Here is a 21,129-nt window from a genome sequence, read left to right on the forward strand (position 1 = left end):
TTACCTAAAAAGATAGTGTACAAAAACTGTGGCTTAACAAATGTTTTGAACAAACTCATCATTACTACCTTATTTTATTCTTGACCCTTTTATAAAACCCAACATTTGTCTGACATTTTTATGGATTCATCGACTTGCATTTTAACTTTGAGCGAACTATGTATTTGAGTCCCTATAATTCTGTTCATCCACCCCATTCTCACTTTTCCATGGAGTGCACACCCATTTCTGTTACTAACCTGTTACAAAGAGTCATACATATTGGATTCGAAAGTTTAACCGTTCCTCTCCACAGATGCTGCCAGTCCTGCGGAGTTTTTCCAGCACTTGTCCAATAACCTGTCCTTGCTTTTCCGAAATCTTTTAGTCCTCATCATTGATTGACAAACCCATTTTTGTGATGTGTTTCACATACATTTCTGACATTGAACGTATCACCTCAGCTTTAATTTCACCATGTGGAAGTTATTATTGTAGGTTTTTCAAAATTAAATTGTTAGTGATTACAGGGAAATTTCAAAGCCAGCATAAATATGTTTTGTAGTTTGTACTAAAATACAAGAGAGCTTGGGTGAAACATCTTCACATTATTATACAGTTCTCACTATTGCCTGCTAAATTACACCAGTAAGAAACCATTTGTAATACTGATCTCACAAAACAAAGGTCATATGTTCCTAAAGTATCCATATGCTATCTGAAATAGGCAATGGTATAACAAAATTAATTTTGAGATTGAAATCAAACAATTACAGCTTGTTTTCAGAAGTATCAAGCGTGTAAAAGCACTTCAAATATGAGCTCCAAGCATTGAAGTGCATTCTTAGTATCTTCATTCCATAACAAACACCTTACCTGTAGTACGAATTGCACATTGGTGTATCATACATAAAATACATAACACACCCCATAAAGGCAGGATGGTTCCAAGAGCTACTGGCAATGGTAGAAAAGATAAAGGTATGAGCATCCATTATCATTTGATCTTACCTCTGCAGGGGTCATTTTTCACTAAGAATTCATCTAATGCCATCCAGCCTCCTCCAACACGGACCATTACGGTGCTTCGCAGAATACGCACCAGGCGCAACTGCTGAGAATCCCCAAACTGTAGGATCATAAAAATGAAAGTTAAATTTGAAGACCAGTAATTGCCACCCTCAAATTAAAGCAAAATTTGCATGCTGGAAGCCTGAAATAAGAACAGAATATTCTGGAAATACTCAGCAATTCTGGTGAGAAACAAAGTTAACGTTTCAAGTTGATTCTGACTCTTTTTCAGAACATTGTAACTCCAGTTCTGAAGGAGTCATATTTGACTTGAAATGTTAACTCGTTTCTCTCTCCAGGGATACCACGAAACTTCTCAATACTTTGGTTTTTATTTCCACTTCTCAGCTTCCAATTGGCCAACTGAAGTAATTTTCACCCATTACATATTCCCCCAACCCCCCTCTCTTTTCACGAAACATGGGGAAGTCCTATTTTAAAGCATCTGCCAAAGTTACCCCATCTGTGGGTTGGCAGTGGGTTAACACAATTTTATTATTTCTTGCGCTCATTGATTTCTACTCAATAACTGCCCCAATGCCAGACCTTAATTCAGAAAGCAAAGCAGTTTAAAAATAAGTTGGCTAGGGCAATGACAAAATCATTGAAGCTTCAACAGAGTCTATGGTGTGGCAATTCATCTCCATAACCGTCCAAGCCAGAGTTCCTAATCTCAACCCTGTAGTACAAGGCAGAGCCAAACACAGGCCTTTTCAGAGATTGCAGAGACAAAAATTGTTAAAAAGTCAGCATCATGATCTTTGAAGGTGTAACTGCAAAAAATAAGATTGGAATCTTGAGATGGTTCACCTTCACACAATTAAAATGGGGAAAATTCTTCTTCTTCAGATTGGCCAGTGGGAAACGTTTTGACTTATAGCGTCTGAAAGTCAGCAATGAACTGAACATCTCATTACACCAAATTTTGGGTTAATCTAAATTATATTAATGATTAAACCAGCAGCTGGACTTTGTGGTGAAAATTATTTTATTCCTTTCATATTTTGACCGCATAAAATTTGATTTTTGCATCCTTCATAACTGAAAAAATGCCTTACAGAATTTGCAGCTCAGTTTAGAAACTTTTAAGACATAGAACTTAAAGTATTAATTTTTTTTGATCAGAATATTAGCTGTCTTCTTCAAAGTGTTAATTTCTGCATTAATTGAAATCGGGTTATACAAGAGTACAACAATTTCACCTGTTTCATTCAGTCCACTGTACAATGCTGATTTAACCTATTTAATCAATTTACCAGCCATTCATCTCATGCAAGTGCTATTATGGCAGATTTTATAAGCTGTCACTGTATATTCCATGCAGGTTTATGATCTGATAAATTACTTGCTGCCTTCAATGCAGCCAACTAAGCTTTGCACCACAAGGAGAACTGTATATTTATCCTAGTGGAAAGGACGAAGATAATTTTTTTTAATCATACGGGCATGAATAGCACTTGTTCCACTCAGTACCTACTAGAATAAAATAAGACTTCATATGTCGTAGCAAGGCCACTAATTTACCATTTTTACAATCCCCGCAGAATAACGCAGACAATTGGAGATTTTTCATAATTTAATGAAATGGTAATGTGATGCATTGTGAATCTTTCAATAACAAATGTATCCTATTTTTCAAGTTACTTACAAATATAGTCCTCGGTCATGTATGTTGATTTGTGTGCCAATGTGGTCTGCAGTAATTGAATTGCAAACCTGGATTTTTACTGCCACTTGCAATAACACTATGTCTCCTTCATTCGCTGCTTTATAAAATCACGCGCAGAATTTTGGTTCATAACGGTTTTGGTTATGCAGCAATGTTGTTTAGGAGTTTAATTTCAAGGGTGCAGAACCTAAACTGGATACAATCTTGATGTCCCAGAACACACTGCATGGAGCAAGGCCTTTGCCAACTGGCAAGATTTTATTTTTGCATAAATTACTCATTTAATCTTCAAGGGGGAGCTCCACTTTTCAAAAAAAATCTTGCAATTATCATGTGATTTTAAATACTTACTTCACAAATAGCCCATATAATAAAACCAGTAGCTCATGGAGAATAAGCGATTACGGACATTCCTTTACTTGTCACAAAAACATTTGAAGTAACTAACTTACCTTTATAAGGCTAATGAATTATAAGCCTTTCAAGGCATGGAAGAATTTCAATAATCACTCATTTTCAATAAGTTGTATAAATATTCATCAAACCATAAGGAATTGAAGAAAGCCCATGGGTAAGTTTTTAATACAGCAATGAAAACCATTCACCGCAAAACAAAACTCACAGCACAGTAATGTGATGAGCAGAGGTGCAACAGTTATTTAAAATAATTGTAGGCTATTTCCTACTTGCAGACTTCAAATACTTCCTTAGATCAGAATATTCAATTCAGAAACAAATAGGGTAAATGCCACAGAACGTAAATAAACAGATCCAAATCTAAACTATGCAAGAGTTATCACAGAAACCACTTTAAGTATGACATTTTTTTTGGTGGGGTGGGCGGCTGGAGAGCAGAATTCATTACCCAATAATCTTTAAATAATAATACGTGTAATAACTGTCACACCCCTATAACTTAGAAAAGGGCATGCAAATTGGTGATATACTACCAAATTGATTAGTGTGTTGGTAAGAAGTCTACCTCAGGGTAAAGACATGCCACCAGACTTATCCAGCATTAGGCTACTGATTTACCATTCTTACAATCTCTGCATAATAATGTAGACAATTGGAAGTTTTTCATAACTTGATGCAGCACATTCTAATTTTAGTGAAATCAATACCAGCCATGAGATTTCTTGTATTTTTCGTTAAACTGATTAAATCTGGTAGCAAGAAATTCCCTTAATAAATATCACACAGTGTTCTGAATACAGTCTTTGCATCTGTCTAACTGTACAAATACACTGATATCACACAAGGGGTCCTGTAGCGCACCCCAAAGATGGAGATCAGACAGATATAAATATTCACTGTTGCAATTTTTGAAATGTTGGAATTCAACATTTTGAAAATCCTCCATAAATGACAAGCATTTCAAATTTAAAATGCTGAATACTTTAGTCATATAATAAAGTTCTGTTTGATCTGAAATGCCCACGTAATGGCGCAGTGCACATGCCTGAAAGATGCTGCTCCTCAAAAACTAAACCAAACACTGTGAGATATAGTTCATTTTATATACCTGAAGATTCAGCATACAGTATCCGTAAAATTTATAAAATCGATTCAGCAATCTTAAATCAAACCCAACCTTTTAATTGACCTGACCTCAAAACTTCATGCATACATAGCACAGACTGCATTTAATTATTACTCAGTCAACAAAATCCTGGGAATATCCCCACATATGGATCAACCAGAACATGGTAATGGAGCAGTTTTCCTGTAGATAAAAGCTAAGAGAGCACCTGAAAATTCTCTCAACTGTCCAAAATGTTTAGCATATAATAGCCCGGCTTCACCAATATCATTGCTCTATAAGTACTGATGCTACTGTTTAATGCAAATACAAAGTTTGTTTCTTCTTCATCCCATTAACAATTCTTAACATGTCAAAAGTTTTTACATAAAGGAATCAGAAACACCAAAATGGTTGCTTCAGTATTTTGTTTAAATGGCGAGTACAAAAGGTACATCGGAGTAATGTGGTCAGCATGAGAATTTCTGGTACAAAGAAAATTTCTGCATTAACAGTTTTGTTGATGACATTATCTGTAAGTTTCATATTTTCACTTCTTAGATATATTTCATAAGTAATTACTGGGATTTTGTTTCCTTTTTGCACATTCTGCCAATGTATGTTTGGAACAGTTAACAGAATTTTCTAGGTGCTCGGTGAAAGACAGAAAGAATCATTTACATGCAGATCTAAGTGGCCATTCGCAGCACATAAGTCATATATTGTTTAGCACATGGCGTGCACTGTACCTGGTTTCCAAGGAAGAACTACATCCAGCAAGACAATGTGAAGGAAGAGAGAGAAAACATTTAGGAATAAGCGGTAAACACATTAAAAAGTAAAATTCCATTGCAATGGGATATATAACATATGCTATGGCAGAATACAGTATTCAGTGACTTATGGTGACACAAATGACTAAATTCATATCCCCTTCTCAACTTCAGCTTTTGTACACTAATTTTAATCAAGCCAATTGACTAGAATAGCTTGGCTACATATATACTACAACTGAATGTCTTTAATCGGTGCTCAGTGAGTGGTTTTGGATTAGAAACTGAAGTTTTCTATATTCAATAAACTATGGTTCTTGAGTGAACAAGCTGAAAACCAGTTACATCTCATGTGGTTGATAATGTTTTTGTTTTTTTCTTATTCTCATGATCAGAGAGCATATTGTACAATTAATATTATAACAAAATCTTGGGTTATTATTTCCAATTGGGTCTATCTTAAGTTATAGCCAATCACACCATGATGTCCATATTGAGAGTGCTGGTGCCTTCTTTTGATTTTTCCTAACCTTCCCAAAATGGACACTCTACTGACAAGGTAAAGCATAGCAACAGTGACCTTGCAGCTGAATAAGGAAACCAAATGTGACAGTTAGCAATCTTTAGTGCAAGAACACTGGCAGGTAAAGGTCCATACTAATTGGGAGCAATGAAGCTTTTTAATCACTTATATTCAGGTACAGGCTACTCCAGTTATGAACTGATAACTTAAATGATTTTTTAATCAAGATAAATATACCCGTACTGTTTTTGGATAAAACTACTGCACTGGAAAGTTCTTTATAACAATTATTATCTGTGAACAAGAGGTTTATGATTGGAAAACATCTTCACCCCTAAAAGAAACTGAGAATTCACATCAATTTTATTGCTTATTACAGCTGCTGGTCTGAGTCCAGCCAGGGAGAACCCTCGTCACATGAAAGTCTTGCCTGACTGCAACTTCAACACAAACAAACATGCACAGAACAATCTCTAAACATTTGAAGTTCTATTCTTTGAGAGTGCAGAAATGCGCGACTTACTGCTCTGTAATTTCAGAGCAGGTAGTTTGCATTGTGCTCACGGAGACGTAACTCATCCCAAAAACTTTGCAAACCTGGTTTGACACTGTCTTCCCCCAGGGATTTTTTCACAACTGCACTTTGGAATTAAGTGGCTCTCTGACTGTGGGTTTACATCCCTGATTTAGCTTATTGTTCCAGTCTACCACCAAACAACTAATACATTTTGTTGACATGCTAAACTCCCACGTGTTGAAGAAATCTTAGCTATTGATTAGTCCAGAATTTTCGGCATTTTTGAAATTTATTAGCTTTAAAGCTAAGCTGACCATAGTGTAAAGATGGTACTGGTAGAAGATACCAAAGTCTACCACACACTAAGACCTTTTCATCACAGAAAAGCTGCTTTAATAACATCTACAGCACTGTAAAGTGATCCAGTATACATCTCTCCTTGTTGGCTGCAACTTCTGTAATAGCTTTTATGCAAACAAGTTTTCTTGCTGTATCTGCTATAGGAGATTATGTAACAGAAAAGCTAAAAGGATTACAATAAAAGTTCAAAAAGTGTAGCAAAACATGTCATGTCCAATTAAGGATAAAGAAACTCTGAACCACCGCAATATGATGCAAGTGGTGGGAGCACCTGTGGCTTATCTTTGAACACAAACAAACATGCCAATCTTTCCTGCTTCTTACTACTATACAGTAACCCCATTTTGGAAGAGAGCAAAACATGTGTGTGTGACCAACAAGTGCAGCCCATGCTGACATTCTTTACTGGATTGGTCTACCATCACTCACGGTCAAGGCACACATATAAATAATACCTGCTACACTAAATGCTGGGGGTTAATCAGTGCTGTGGAAACATATCCAAGGAGTCAAAACTTCAGATGGGAAGGAAAGGAGAATGGAGAAAATTATCGAGAAGCATATACAACTCCTGCAGTGATGTCCTGGAACTGGGGTTACTGACCCCCAACAACCACTACAATTCTACTCATCAGTGAAACATTTCTCATCATACAATTTGTTTACTTATTTTGTAGCAAGCATGTTAAAAGTTGAAATTCTTCTCCCTTGGTCATGGGATGGAATTTTTTGCCAAATTTTAACAGACAGTATTTTGAAGAACATTAAACACTGAAGTCAGATAATGAAATATACAAACGGCAATGGAAAACTGAAATAGGAACGTTAGTCAACTGTAAAAGAACGTGTAATTATAAAAAAAAAATGACTGATTGAAGTGCGGCAGAGTCTAGACAGTTGGATATGTGCAAACTTCTAAACTGTGATTGCTCATAGTTTGTAACACAATCCCCAACATCCGTTAGTCTTCAATAATTTAGTTAATTATGTGCTACAGCTCTTTGCGATAGTTACACCAAGCAAATAATTATCCAATATGCTTATATTAAAATCATTAACAATTTAAATCAAGGCATGTAGAAAATGTGAACCGTTTTATACTTTCTGTATCTTTTTATACATTTTTTACATTTTGTGTGTTAGAAATTCATTTTTCAGTGGATTTTGTGAGAGTTCCTGGTAGATGTGTGAGGAAGCACTCTGTGCATGCTATGAATCAATGAGAAAGACGTGCATGGGAGTATTACTTGTGTTAAGGATATGCTATTTGGGTCATGACTGAGTTGTGGTCATGGGTTATGATCACAATTGATAAGTTAGTCGAAGCATTCACTGGCAGACATCAAGGTCAGGAAGAGCCCCTAGCTACAGGGAATACAAATAACAAACTCGGATTGGTTAATTGCAGAAAAGCTGCAGGGAGAGACAAGAGGAAAGGGGTCACAAGCCTTAGAAGTAAGTAGATAGTAAGAACTTGACAAGCCATATTACTACTGTGGTTACCAGAGCAGGTCAAAAGCTAAGAAACCTATGCCACGTAATTCACTTCCTGACCCCATGCCAGTCTACCTTCTCAGTGTAATGGAATACTCTCCACTTGCATGGATGAGTGCAGTTCAAGTAATACTCAAGAAGCTCAACGCCATCCAGGACAAGCAGCCCGTTTGATTTCTACCCCTTCCACAAACATTCAATCCCTCCACCGCCGACAAACAGTGACAGCCGTGTGTACCATCTACAAGATGCACTGCAGGAACTCGCCAAGTTTCCTTCGACAGCACCTTCCAAATCCACGATCACTATTATCTTGAAGGGCAAGTGCAGCAGATGCCAGATTCCTGCGAACCCCACCTCCTGGAGGATCCCTCCAGGTCACTTCCCACTCCGACTTGGAAATATATTGTTGTTCGTTCACTGTCGCTGGATCAAAATCCTAGAACTCCCTACCAACACAATAGGTGCCTACACCTTGGAGACTGCTGTGGTTCAAGAAAGCCACCACCTTCTGAAAGGCAACCAGGAATGGGCAATAAATACTGGCCTAATCAGCACCGCTCATAGCCCGTAAATGAATTTTAAAAAGCTATCCAATTAGGATACCAGTTGCTTTTGTTTGTTAAGTATAACTTTTATTGCTGAATAAATTGTTCTAATACTGCACAATGAGTCTCCTTGTCCAAATGTCATTATTTGGTCAGTGTACCTCTTACAAATGGGGCAGCATGGTGGTTAGCACAATTGCTTCACAGCTCCAGGGTCCCAGGTTCGATTCCCGCCTTGGGTCACTGTCTGTGCAGAGTCTGCACGTTCTCCCCGTGTGTGCGTGGGTTTCCTCCAGGTGCTCCGGTTTCCTCCCACAGTCCAAAGATGCACAGGTTAGGTAGATTGGCCATGATAAATTGCCCTTAGTGTTGGGTGGGGTTACTGGGTTATGGGGATAAGGTGGAGATGTGGGCTTGGGTAGGGTGCTCTTTCAAAGAGCCGGTGCAGACTCGATGGTCCGAATGGGCTCCTTCTGCACTGTAAATTCTATGAAATCCCTTCACAGAACATATAGGGACCATAACCTAGCTCAGGATTCCCAACGTGGGCTCGGATGGGACCGGGGGGGGGGGGGGGGGGGGGGGGAATGCTTTCTGGAGAACCCAGGCTCTGATTGGACAAGCTGGAAACAGTACGAAACACAAATTTCCATATTATGGTGAGTGTGGAGAGCAGAGTAATGGGAAGGGTGAGCCTTGGCCTCGGAAAGGAACTCAGAGCAGGAGACCGGAGCAAGTTTTGAGCCCAGAGTGCGCCTTAGAGCATGAAAAGAGATGTGCGTGTTGTGAGAAAGAGGGGGGCGTGTGTGTGTGAGTGAGAAGGAGGGACACGTGGATATGTATGAGATAGCAAGAGGGGGAGTGGGAGAGGTGTGTGTGTGTGTGAGAGGAGAGAGAGAGAGAGAGAGAGAGAGAGTGAGTGAGTGTGAGAGAGAGAGAGGGGGATGTGGCTGTGTACGAGAGAGAGAGAGACACACGGGTGTGTATGAGAGGGGAAGATGTGTGTGTGTGAGAGAGGGAGACATGTGTATGTGGCGACACACATATGTGTGTGTGTGTGGGGGAAAGAGACTGGAGTGTGTATGCGAGGGAGAGAGAGAGGAAACAGGTGTGTGTGTGTGTGTGTGAGAGAGAGAGAAAAAGAGGGAGGCATGAATGTGTGAGAGAGAAAGAGGGAGACACGAGTGGTCAGATATGAGTATCAGCTTTCCAGCATCAATCCTCTCATTCAAAATGACAAAGTTAATACATAAATGTTTTTTAAACAAGAGAACTTTTTGATTACGCACTCCTAAAGTGTGTACTACCTCCAGGGGTTAAGGTTAAGGGCCATGGGAGGGTGGTTTGGCCAGGGGTTAATGTAAGGGCACCATGTAGCTGGAGAATGTAATGTAGCTGGAGAATGCATTTGTGACTGTGTACCTCTTCCTAATATGCACTTGGATTATAGCTGGAAAAGACTTGTTTACATTTGAATTGTGTTCGCACCTACTTTGCGGCAAAAAAAAGGGCTGTCAACAGTATGAGAATGTTTGGTAAGGGGGATGTGTTGAGCAGACGCAGAGAAGGTGGCTCCCCTCCGGGAATTCAGAAAAAACACATTTTTTGTACGGAAATAGTGCACCAAAACTGTTGAAATCCCCCCACCCCCCGCCACAACTACCGAGAAATGCTCGGCAATAACTTCAGGACCTGAAAGGAAGGCCAGGCCAGAAAATGCCTGGAGAGGTGGAAGGAGACGACGGCAAACACGAGAAGTGAGTCAGAGCCGGCCACAAGCAGGCTGGGTCGCTGGGACCCACGCCGGACTGTCCACCGTTAAGCGAGGGGTTGGACCTCACCACTCAGGAGCTCCAAAAACACTGAGGTGCCATCAAGTTCGAAATGATAGAGGTGGTCGCGGGCACTCTTTAAGGTGGCGTTGGAGAAGACAAAGGGACAACTGGAGGGACAGGAGACAAAAATTGGGAACGAGAGAAAGGGTCGACCGACCATAGTGTCTGAAGCCTCCCTGGAAACATAAGTGTCAAGGTTGGTGGTAATGCAAGGGCCACTGAGGGGGAAAGTGGAGGACGAGAAAAATCGGCCGCGCCAGTGAAACCTCTACATTGTGGGCCTGCCGGAGGGCATAGAGGGCAGGAACCCCATGGAATATGTAGCCCAGCTGCTGGGTAACCTGGTCAGAAGGAAGAGCTTTCCCAAACCCCAGAGATAGACAAAGCCCACAGGTCTCTCTGGCCAAAACCTAATGCGGGGGAGCAGCCAAGGTCCGTAATAGCGAAACTGCGCAATACCAAGATCGGGAGAAGATCCTGAACAGGGCACACTGGGTCCTGCCAGTGGGAAGGCCATTCAATCAGAGTCTACCAGGACGTTGGCGCAGACCTGGGCAAATGCCGTGCTGAATTTAAAACAGCCAGTCAGGCAGGCGATGGGGGGGGGGGGGGGGGGGGGGGCATGGGAGCAGCTGGAAGCGGCGTCATGTAAAGGTATTAGTCTGGGAGCTTTGATAACGTCCTCGCCAACTTGTTACTTGGTGGTGGTGGCGACACTGTGGATCTGGGGACAGTGGAGGAGGTACAAGAAGGTGGAGGGAGCGTCAGTCTGGAGCCCGATATGTAACAACCACATGCTTGTCCCGGGTAGGATGATGGTGGGTTCCAGAGCTGGCAGAGGGCAGGCATCAGAAGGATGGGAGATCTGTTCATAGACGGAAGCTTTCCCAGTTTGAAGGCGCTAGAGGACAAATTTAATCTGCCGCCAGGAAATGCATTTGAATATCTGCAAGTACGAGCCTTCCTGAAAAACAGGCAGTGGCCTTTCCGACGCTGCCGCCACTGAGGATACAGGACAGGGTGGTCTCCGGCACCTGGGTGGGGGAGGGGAAGGTGTCGGCTATCTAGCAGGAACTACAGGAGGTGGAGGAAACCCTGGTGGAGGAGCTCAAGGGCAAGTGGGAGGAGGAGCTAGGTGAGGAATTGGAAGCTGGTCTGTGGGCAGAGGTCCTGGGCAGGGTTTATTCCTCCTCATCATGTGCCATGCTCAGTCTAATTCAATTTAAGTTGGTCCACCGGGCACACATGATGGCAGCGAGAATGAGCAAGTTTTTGTTGGGGTAGAAGACACTTGTATGAGGTGCAAGGGCAGCCCTGCAAACCATGCCCACATGTTTTGGGCATGCCCGGAGTTCAGAGAGTTCTGGCAAGGGATCGCGAGGGCAATGTCCAAGGTGCTTAACACACGGGTGGTGCCGAGTCCAGAGATAGCGATCTTTGGAGTGTCAGAAGACCCGGGAGTTCAGGGGGCGAATGAGGCAGACATCTTGGCCTTTGCCTCCCTAGTAGCCCGGAGATGGATTTTATTAACGTGGAGGGACTCGAAGCCGCCGAGTGTAGAGACTTGGGTTAACGACATGGCTGGATTTCTCAGCCTCGAGAAAATAAAGTTTGCCTTAAGAGGGTCTATGCTAGGGTCTCTCGGAGGTGGCAGCCGTTCGTCGACATTCTCGGGGAAAATGAAAATGTCAGCAGCAGCAGACAGCCTTCGCGGCGACAAAGACGGTTACGGACCCAGGTGGGTGCTATGTTCTGGTTAGCGGTGTCCTGGAAGGGACATCAGTGGGCCTCGTAAATATGTACGCTCCCAAATGGGACGACAAGGATTTCATAGGGGGGGTGGGGGGGGGGTGGCGGCGGCACTTAAACTGTGTAAAGGACCCACAGACAGACAGATCCAGCCCCAAATCTTGAAACTGTCAATATGGCGAGGAGCAGTGGAGGTTCATGCACCCAGAGGAGAGAGAGTTCTCCATCTTTACCCAGGTCAAAAGGGTCTACTTGAGGGGCAACTTCTTTATAGTGGGGAAATTGTGCTTGACGGTGTAATGGGAGCGGAATACTCCGCAATTGTAATCTCCGACCATGCTCCACGCATATTATTAAAAACGGGCCGGGCTCCAGGTTCGCCACGGAAGGCTTGATGCGGCCCTCCTAATCGACAAGTCATTTTGAGATTGGGTATCACAGGTCATCGACGGGTACGTATTCAACAACCAGAATGGGGACGTCTCGCTTTCTACAAACTGGGAGGTGCCGATGGCAGTGATCAGTGGGGGAAATGACTGCATTCAAGGCGCGAAAAGATAGGGAGGAGGGGGCGGCCAGGCACAGCTGGTCGACTCCATACTAGAGGTGGATCAGTGATACTCTACAGCCCCAACCGTGGAACTGCTGGCTGAGAGGAAAAAATTACAAATGGACTTTGGCCTGCTCTCCGCTGGGAAAGCAGTGGGTTAGCTCTGCCAGACATGGGGAGCCAAATAAAGCCGGCCGCCAGCTGACTCACCAGTTGAGAAAGCAGCAGCCACGAGGGAAATAGTTCAGGTTAAAGACAGAAGCGGCAGGCCAGTCGCTGTGCCAGAAAAGGTCAATGCAACGGCTGCACCTTTCTACCCTGTACACACCGAGACCTGGGAGGTGCAACGGCTGCACCTTTCTACCCTGTACACACCGAGACCTGGGAGGTGCAACGGCTGCACCTTTCTACCCTGTACACACCGAGACCTGGGAGGTGCAACGGCTGCACCTTTCTACACTGTACACACTGAGACCTGGGAGGTGCAACGGCTGCACCTTTCTACACTGTACACACCGAGACCTGGGAGGTGCAACGGCTGCACCTTTCTACCCTGTACACACCGAGACATGGGAGGTGCAACGGCTGCACCTTTCTACCCTGTACACACCGAGACCTGGGAGGTGCAACGGCTGCACCTTTCTACACTGTACACACCGAGACCTGGGAGGTGCAACGGCTGCACCTTTCTACCCTGTACACACCGAGACCTGGGAGGTGCAACGGCTGCACCTTTCTACCCTGTACACACCGAGACCTGGGAGGTGCAACGGCTGCACCTTTCTACCCTGTACACACCGAGACCTGGGAGGTGCAACGGCTGCACCTTTCTACCCTGTACACACCGAGACCTGGGAGGTGCAACGGCTGCACCTTTCTACCCTGTACACACCGAGACCTGGGAGGTGCAACGGCTGCACCTTTCTACACTGTACACACCGAGACATGGGAGGTGCAACGGCTGCACCTTTCTACACTGTACACACCGAGACCTGGGAGGTGCAACGGCTGCACCTTTCTACACTGTACACACCGAGACCTGGGAGGTGCAACGGCTGCACCTTTCTACACTGTACACACCGAGACCTGGGAGGTGCAACGGCTGCACCTTTCTACACTGTACACACCGAGACCTGGGAGGTGCAACGGCTGCACCTTTCTACACTGTACACACCGAGACCTGGGAGGTGCAACGGCTGCACCTTTCTACACTGTACACACCGAGACCTGGGAGGTGCACTCGAAGATTGAGCAGTTCCTCGACGGACTGGGCATGCCGGTCGTAAGGGAAGATAAGAGATGGGGCCTGGAAACACCACTAGAACTGGGGGAAGTCATGGAGAGCTTCAACACCATGCAGGCGGGGAAGGTGTCGCGGCCAGATGGATGTCCGGCAGACTTCTACAAAACATTCGCGCCAGCACTGGCTCCACACTTTTGGGAGATGTTTGCAAACTCGCTAGTAAGGAGCAATTTGCCACCAACACTGGAAGACTCGATGGAGTGTGGGTCCTACAGGCCCAATTCACTACTTTAAAAAACAAATTCCAATTAAGGGGCAATTTAGCGTGGCCAATCCACCTACCCTGTACATCTTTGGGTTGTGGGGTGTAACCCACGCAGACATGGGGAGAATGTGCAAATGCCATACGGACAGTGACGTGGGACCGGGATTGAACCTAGGTCCTCAATGCCGTGAGGCAGCAACGTTAACCACTGCGCCACCGTGCTGCCCCTCATCTCACTACTTAACGCGGACGCAAAGATCCTGGCGAAGGCCCAGCGAGGCGGCTGCAGAGCTGCGTGCCATAGGTAGACGCGAAGGACCAGATGGGCTTGGTCAAGGGCAGGCAGCTAACACTGAACATCAGGCATCTGCTGAATGCCATAATGACTCCACCTGGACAGAGAACACCAGAAGTGATTGTCTCCCTGGATGCAGAAAAGGACGTAGACAGAGTCGAATGGAAGTACCTCACAGAGGTATTGGAACGATTTGGGTTTGGGCCAGGGCTCACCTTCTTGGGTCAAACTACTCTACCGTGCTCCCATGGCGGCAAAACAGATAAACACCACCAGCTCTAGATACCTCTGGCTGCACAGAGGCACGAGGCAGGGATGGCTGCTACCCCCACTGCTGTTTGCCCTGGCATCGATCCCCCTCAGAAAGGTGAAGGGGTGGATGTACCTAAGGGGGGGGGGGACAGAGAGCATAGAGTCTCACACTACGCAGACGATCTGTTCCCCTACATCGTGAACCACCGGACCAGCATAGAAGGGATAATGAAACTACTAAAGGAGTTCGGAGCCTTCTCAGGTTACAAACCTAACGTGATCTTCCTATGAATTTGTAGGGGGGAGGGAGAAAGCTGAGGGGACTGCCGTTTAAGCAAGCCCAGCTCAAATTCCGCTACCTGGGGACCTAAAATAGTCACGACTGGACATGGATCCACAAATGGAATCTGACAAATCGGGTGGAGGATGTCAAAAAGAACCTGCAGAGGTGGGGCCCACCCCACTCCCCCTCGCAAAGAGAATACAGATGATCAGAATGAGTGTGTTGCCCCCTCTTCCTGTTCAGATCTCTCCCGATTTACATTCCCAAGGCCTTTTTCAACACAGTCGACAAACTAATCATGACGTTTGTGTGGGGGGTCGGGGGTAGGTGGGAAGAGCCCAGGAATCCAAAAGGTCTACAAAGAAAAAGAAACGAGGGAGGCCTGGCCCTTCTGAACCTATTGTTCGACCACTGGATGGCCACTGCAGAAAGAGTACGGTGATGGGTTAAGGAATTGTGAGCAGAGCGTTTGAAGATGGAAGAAAGTTCCTGCATGGGGGCATGCCTCTGAGCCCTAGCCAAAACCATTCTCAATCCCTCCCGGCCAAATACTGGAGCAGCCCAGTGGCAGTAGCCATGCTCCGGACGTGGTACCAAATGAGGCAACACTTTGGCCTAAGTGAAATGTCCACCATGGCCCCCAACTGCAACAATTACAGGTTCACTCCCACAATAATGGCCGATTGTTGGAGGAAGTAGGCTCCCCCTTGGATGAGACAAGGAACAAAATGGGAGGAGGAACTAGGCATAAAGATAGGGGGAACACTCTGCATCAAAGCACTGCACAGGGTGAATTTCACCTTCACGTTCGTAGGGCTGAGCCTAACTCAGCTAAAGGTGATGCACTGAGCCATCTAATCAGAACTCAAATGAGTGGGTCTTTCTGGAGGTGGAGGACAAATGTGAAAGATGCCAGGGAGGCTGGGCCAACCACACTTGTTGGGTACGGAACAACCTCCTTTGTGGCTACGTCCAGGTTTGTGGACGTGAGAGTGGAGCCAAGTCAAAAATGGCCGTGTTCAGGGTATCAGATCAGCCAGAACTCTTCATGGGGAGAGGGGCGGATACCCTAGCCTTTGCCTCCCTGATCGTCCACTGGAGAATCCTGCTCGGCTGGCGATCGGCAGCACCACCCAGCATATTGGCTGTTCGATAGGGAGAGGTCCAAGGGCAAGCTGCGGCCCAAAGTGTAGCACAGTTGCTTCACAGCTCCAGGGTCACATGTTTAATTCCTGGTTTGGCACACTGTCTGTGTGGAGTCTGCATGTTCTCCTTGAATCTGCGTGGGTTTCCTCCCACAGGTTCTGAAAGACGTGCTATTAGATGAATTGGACATTCTGAATACTTCCTCTGTGTACCCGAACAGGCGACTAGGGGCTTGTACCCGAACAGGCGACAAGGGGCTTTTCACAGTAACTTCATTGCAGTGTTAACGCAAGTCTACTTGTGACAATAAGGATTAGTAAAAAATTACAAATACGTGTTTTGGCCATATTGGGGAATGTAAAATATGTATGATGACTGAAGGGGGGTCATGGCCACAACTATCGTGAAGTTACTTGCTTGTGAACATACGTGTTGGTTTTTGGCACGTTTTTGTAATTTATAACTTTTTTTTTTTTAAAAAGTATTTTTATTCAGGTTTTGCAGACTTTTTCATAAAACAGTAATAACAATAATAACAAAACTAACTAGAGTGAATATTAACATAGTGTAAAAAGAAAATATAGAATCACAATTAAATAGACATTACCCCACGTGACCCAGTCTTCCCACACCATCCCAATGAAGCACTCACCCCCTACACCCCACCCCTACGGTGCCTAGCTCTGGGATGCCTATGGTGCCTAGTTTGGGATTCTCCAATGCTCTTGAAAGGTCACTTGGGGTTCATCAGCTCACAAAGTTTGGGAAACTCTGACTTAGTTCAACAAAAACCTATCTGCATAAGTCTATTTTTGAACCCTCAAGTACCTTCAGATAAAGCAATACTGAAAACTCTTCAGGGGTTTTCAAAGCTGGTGTACATTACCGGAGACACTGTCAATGAGCCATTTTTACTCTGCATAATATTCCAGCTTGTCACTTAGATTGATTATCCTATTAATTTAAATTACAGCAGGTTTTTTAAAATATAAATTTACAGTATCTAATTCTTTATTTGTTCCAATTTAGGGGAAATTTAGCATGGCCAATCCACCTACCTGCACATCTTTTTGGATTGTGGGGGTGAGGCTCGAGCAGACACAGGGAGAATATACAACTCCACACAGTGACCCGGGGCCGGGATCGAACCCAGATTCTCGGCGCCGTGAGGCAGCAGTTCTAACCACTGCACCATGCACTGCCACTACAGCAGCTATATTTAAGTGGAATACTTCTAAATCCTGTAAGATGACACACATCAAATTCTCCTTCTGCTCTGCTTAATAATGACAAGCAGCTGAGGTGGTGAGAATTATTCAATCATTTGGCAGCAGAATTTAAAGGTTCAGAAAGTATGCTGATATTGTCTATTCTGCCATAGAACAAATCTGTTTTTCACCTACACCTTACATGAGTGCATCTGCCAAAGCATTACTTTAGGGAATGCACAGAATTTGTAGCTTCATTCATTTTTAGTGTTAATGATTCAAAGTTTCAAACATATAAACTCACCATTGACATTAGCCCATTTAAAATACCAACTTCTTAAATTATGTAGATGTAGGGGGCGATTCTCCGATATTGAGGCCAAGTGTTTGCACCGTCGTAAATGCCGTCGCATTTCACGACGACGCTAACAGGGTCCGGGCATGACCTATTCTGGCCCCCACAGGGGGCCAGCACGCCGCTCCAGATTCCTTACGCGGCGCCAAATGGGCGCTGCGCCAACCCGCACATGCTCAATCTTGCGCATGCGCAGTTGGCCCGTGCCATCCTGCGCATGAACTTCTTACTCGTGCCTGCCCCGACCCAACATGAGGTCGGTGTTCAGGGTCCGGCTGTGCCGGAAAGTAGGCCGGGGGGAAGAGAGAAGAGGCCGGCCCACCAATCGGCGGGCCCCGATCGTGGGCCAGACCCCATCGGAGCCCCCCCCCCCAACCACACAGAGTTCCCGCCGGCAGCGACCAGGGGTAAACGGCACCAGCGGGACTCCGTCGCATCAGGGCAGCCATCCGGGCCGGAGAATCAGCGGCTACGCTGATTCCAGCGGCCCACGCCGCGCCAAACGCACTGGCGCCGATTCTCTGCACCTCAGAGAATCGCGCGCCGGCGTCGTGCCGCGGTTGCAGCGATTCTCCGGCTCAGCGCAGGCTCGGAGAATCGCCCCCTACATGTTATTTCCTCCAATAATTTATGCCAAGGGAAGTACAATAAAGAATTACTATACGGGACGTGAGCGGATGCCCTGGGGAGGGTGAACTCGTCCTCTTCTTGCACACGGCTCAGCTTAATTCAGCTGAAGGTGCTGCGTAGGGTGCACATGACTGGAGCCAGGATGAGCTGCTTCTTTTGGAGGGGGGGGGGGGAGAGAGAGAGAAAGAGAGAGAAGAGACAGGTGCGGGAGGCCCGCCGAACCACACCCACATGTTCTGGGCACGTCCGCCATTGGAGGGGTTTTGGAAGGGGGTGGCGGGGACTTTGTCCAAGGTGGTCAGTTCCAGGGTGGAGCCGGGCTGGGGGCTCGCTATCTTTGGGGTAGCATCGGAGCCGGGAGTGCAGGAGGCGAGAGAGGCCGGTACACTGGCCTTTGCGTCTCTAGTAGCCCGGCGTAGGATTCTCTTACAGTGGAGGGATGCGAAGCCCCCGAGCCTGGAGGCCTGGATCAATGACATGGCCGGGTTCATCAGGCTGGAGAAGTTTAAGTTTGCCCTGAGGGGGTCGGTACAAGGGTTCTTCCGGCGGTAGCAGCCTTTTCTCGATTTCCTGGCGGAGAGGTAGAGGGTGGTCGGTCTCAGCAGCAACCCGGGGGTGGGGGCGAGGGGGTTTCGGGATTTGTTAAGGGGGTTTGTTTTTGCGACGGTGTGTTTGCTATTTCTTTTTCTTTCTTGCACTGTTATTACTTATTAATTTATTACTTTGTATTGGGGTGGGATTTCTGTTTCTGTTTAGTTTTACACCTTGTTTACTTTAACTGTTGGGAGAAAATTGTTGTTGAAAAACTTGAATAAAAATTATTTAAAAAAAAAAAGAATTACTATCGAGAGGGGTGGCACAGTGGTTAGCATTGCTGCCTCATGGCACGAGGATCTGGGTTTGATCCTGGTCCTGGGTCACTGTCCATGTGGAGTTTGCACATTCTCCCCGTGTTTGCATGGGTCTCAACCCCATAACCCAAAGGTGTGCAGGGTAGGTGGACTGGCCACATTAAATTGACCCTTAATTGGAAAAAAAATGAATTAGGTACTTTAAATTTTTTTTTAAATTACTATTTTGACATGTTACGAATATTTATACTCCATAAAACAGAAGATTGAATCTTTATTTTTGATTTAAAATGTGCAAAATAAACGAGTGTTTGTTTAAATTGTAAATTGTTTAACTTACTCGGTACTTGTTTTCTCCAATCTGCTCCACCTGAAACCGTTTTGCACATTTACATTGCGCCACTTGCCGCGTCACCTATAAGGCAGAGATTTTGAATCAAAGTGTGCCACTTACAAAAATAGTTTTCTTTTACACATTAGTAGAGTGTGGCAGGTCTCAAGAATGAATCTAACTTCTTTTACATGAAAACTACCATCTCAAATACATGCTATGGTATTAAGGATTATCATTTGCAAGAGACAGTAACAGAAGGCAGTTGCATCCTATATAAGTAACCAAGATAGGGGTAGCAATTTTGGTGAGCAATCGGGTGACTTTCGAGGCGGTGGGCATTGTGGCGGATAAAGGGGGCCAGTAGGTGATGGTGAGTGGTAGGCTGCAGGGGGCCCGGGTGGTGCTGGTGAATGTATATGCCCCAAATTGGGACGATGCAGAGTTCATGAAGCGGATGCTAAGTCGGATCCCGGATTTGGAGGTGGGGAACCTAATTATGGGGGGGGGGGGGCAAGGGGGTTTATGGATCAGATTTTGGGGGGGGGGTGGATCCGTGGAAGTTTGCTAGGCCGAGGGAGTTCGCCTTATTTTCCCACGTGCACAAGGTCTATTCACGGATAAACGTTTTTGTGGTGAGCAGGGCACTGATCCCGAGAGTAGAGGGGTGAAGTACTCGGCCGTCGCGATTTCGGATCACGCCCCGCATTGGGTGGAGCTGGAGTTGGGAGAAGAGAGGGGCCAGTGCCCATTGTGGCGCTTGGATGTGGGATTATTGCCAGATGAGGAGATCTGTGGATGGATCCAGGGGTGTATACAGAGGTATATGGAGGCCAGACAATGGGGAGGTCTCAGTGAGTATGGTCTGGGAGGCGCTGAAGGCAGTGGTTAGAGGGGAGCTGATCTCCATCAGAGTTCACAGAGATAAGAGGGAGAGGAGGGAGAGGGATAGATTGGTAAGAGAGACACTTAGGGTGGATAGGAGATATGCGGAATCCCCCGAGGAGGGGCTGTTGAAGGAGCGCCGGAGCCTCCAAACGGGGTTTGACTTTTGACGTCGGGGAAAGCTGAGGCCCAGTGGAGAAAGGTACAAGGAGCAGGGTATGAATATGGGGAGAAGGTGAGTCGGATGCTAGTGCATCAGCTGCGGAAGAAGGAGGCGGTTAGGGAAATTGGGGGAATCAGGGACAAGGGAGGGAATACGGTGCGGAGTCCAGTCAGAATAAATTAGGTCTTTAGGGACTTTTATGAGAACATGTACAAATCAGAGCCCCCGGAGAGGGGGCGGAGGGGGAAAGAGGGGATGCAGCGGTTCCTAGACCAATTGAGGTTTCCGAGAGTGGAGGAGGAGCAGGTAGATGGCTTGAGGGCCCCCGATTGGGATGGAGGAGCTGGTTAAGGGGTTGGGGAGTATGCAGGCGGGCAAGGCCCCGGGACCGGATGGGTTCCCATTTGAACTTTATAGGAAGTTTTCCGGACTATTGGCTCCGTTGCTGTTGAGAACTTTTAACGAGGCAAGAGAAAAAGGAAGTCTTCCCCCGACGATGTCGAGAGCTCTGATCTCGCTTATTCTTAAGCGGGACAAAGACCCGCTGCAGTGTGGCTCGTATAGGCCGATTTCACTTCTTAATGTGGATGCCAAATTGTTGGCGAAGGTCCTGGCCACTAGGATTGAGGATT

At 45.6% G+C, this 21,129-nt stretch overlaps 1 protein-coding gene across 5 annotated transcripts in view; it reads right to left on the reverse strand.

The window, feature by feature from the left end:
• The window catches only part of macf1a (microtubule actin crosslinking factor 1a), an 837,043-nt gene that overhangs the window by 33,727 nt on the left and 782,187 nt on the right, over positions 1-21,129 (reverse strand). For 4 of the 5 annotated variants that reach the window (XM_038800577.1, XM_038800561.1, XM_038800568.1 and 1 more), the window contains 3 exons: positions 19,459-19,533; positions 4,991-5,008; positions 991-1,108 (listed from right to left, as the gene is read on the reverse strand). In XM_038800577.1, coding sequence (XP_038656505.1) covers positions 991-1,108; positions 4,991-5,008; positions 19,459-19,533 — 211 coding nt within the window. The remainder of the gene's footprint in view (positions 1-990; positions 1,109-4,990; positions 5,009-19,458; positions 19,534-21,129) is intronic. The other variant, XM_038800586.1, reaches the window with a different exon arrangement.

The sequence above is a fragment of the Scyliorhinus canicula genome, chromosome 1, assembly GCF_902713615.1.
Source record: "Scyliorhinus canicula chromosome 1, sScyCan1.1, whole genome shotgun sequence".
NCBI lineage: Eukaryota > Metazoa > Chordata > Chondrichthyes > Carcharhiniformes > Scyliorhinidae > Scyliorhinus > Scyliorhinus canicula.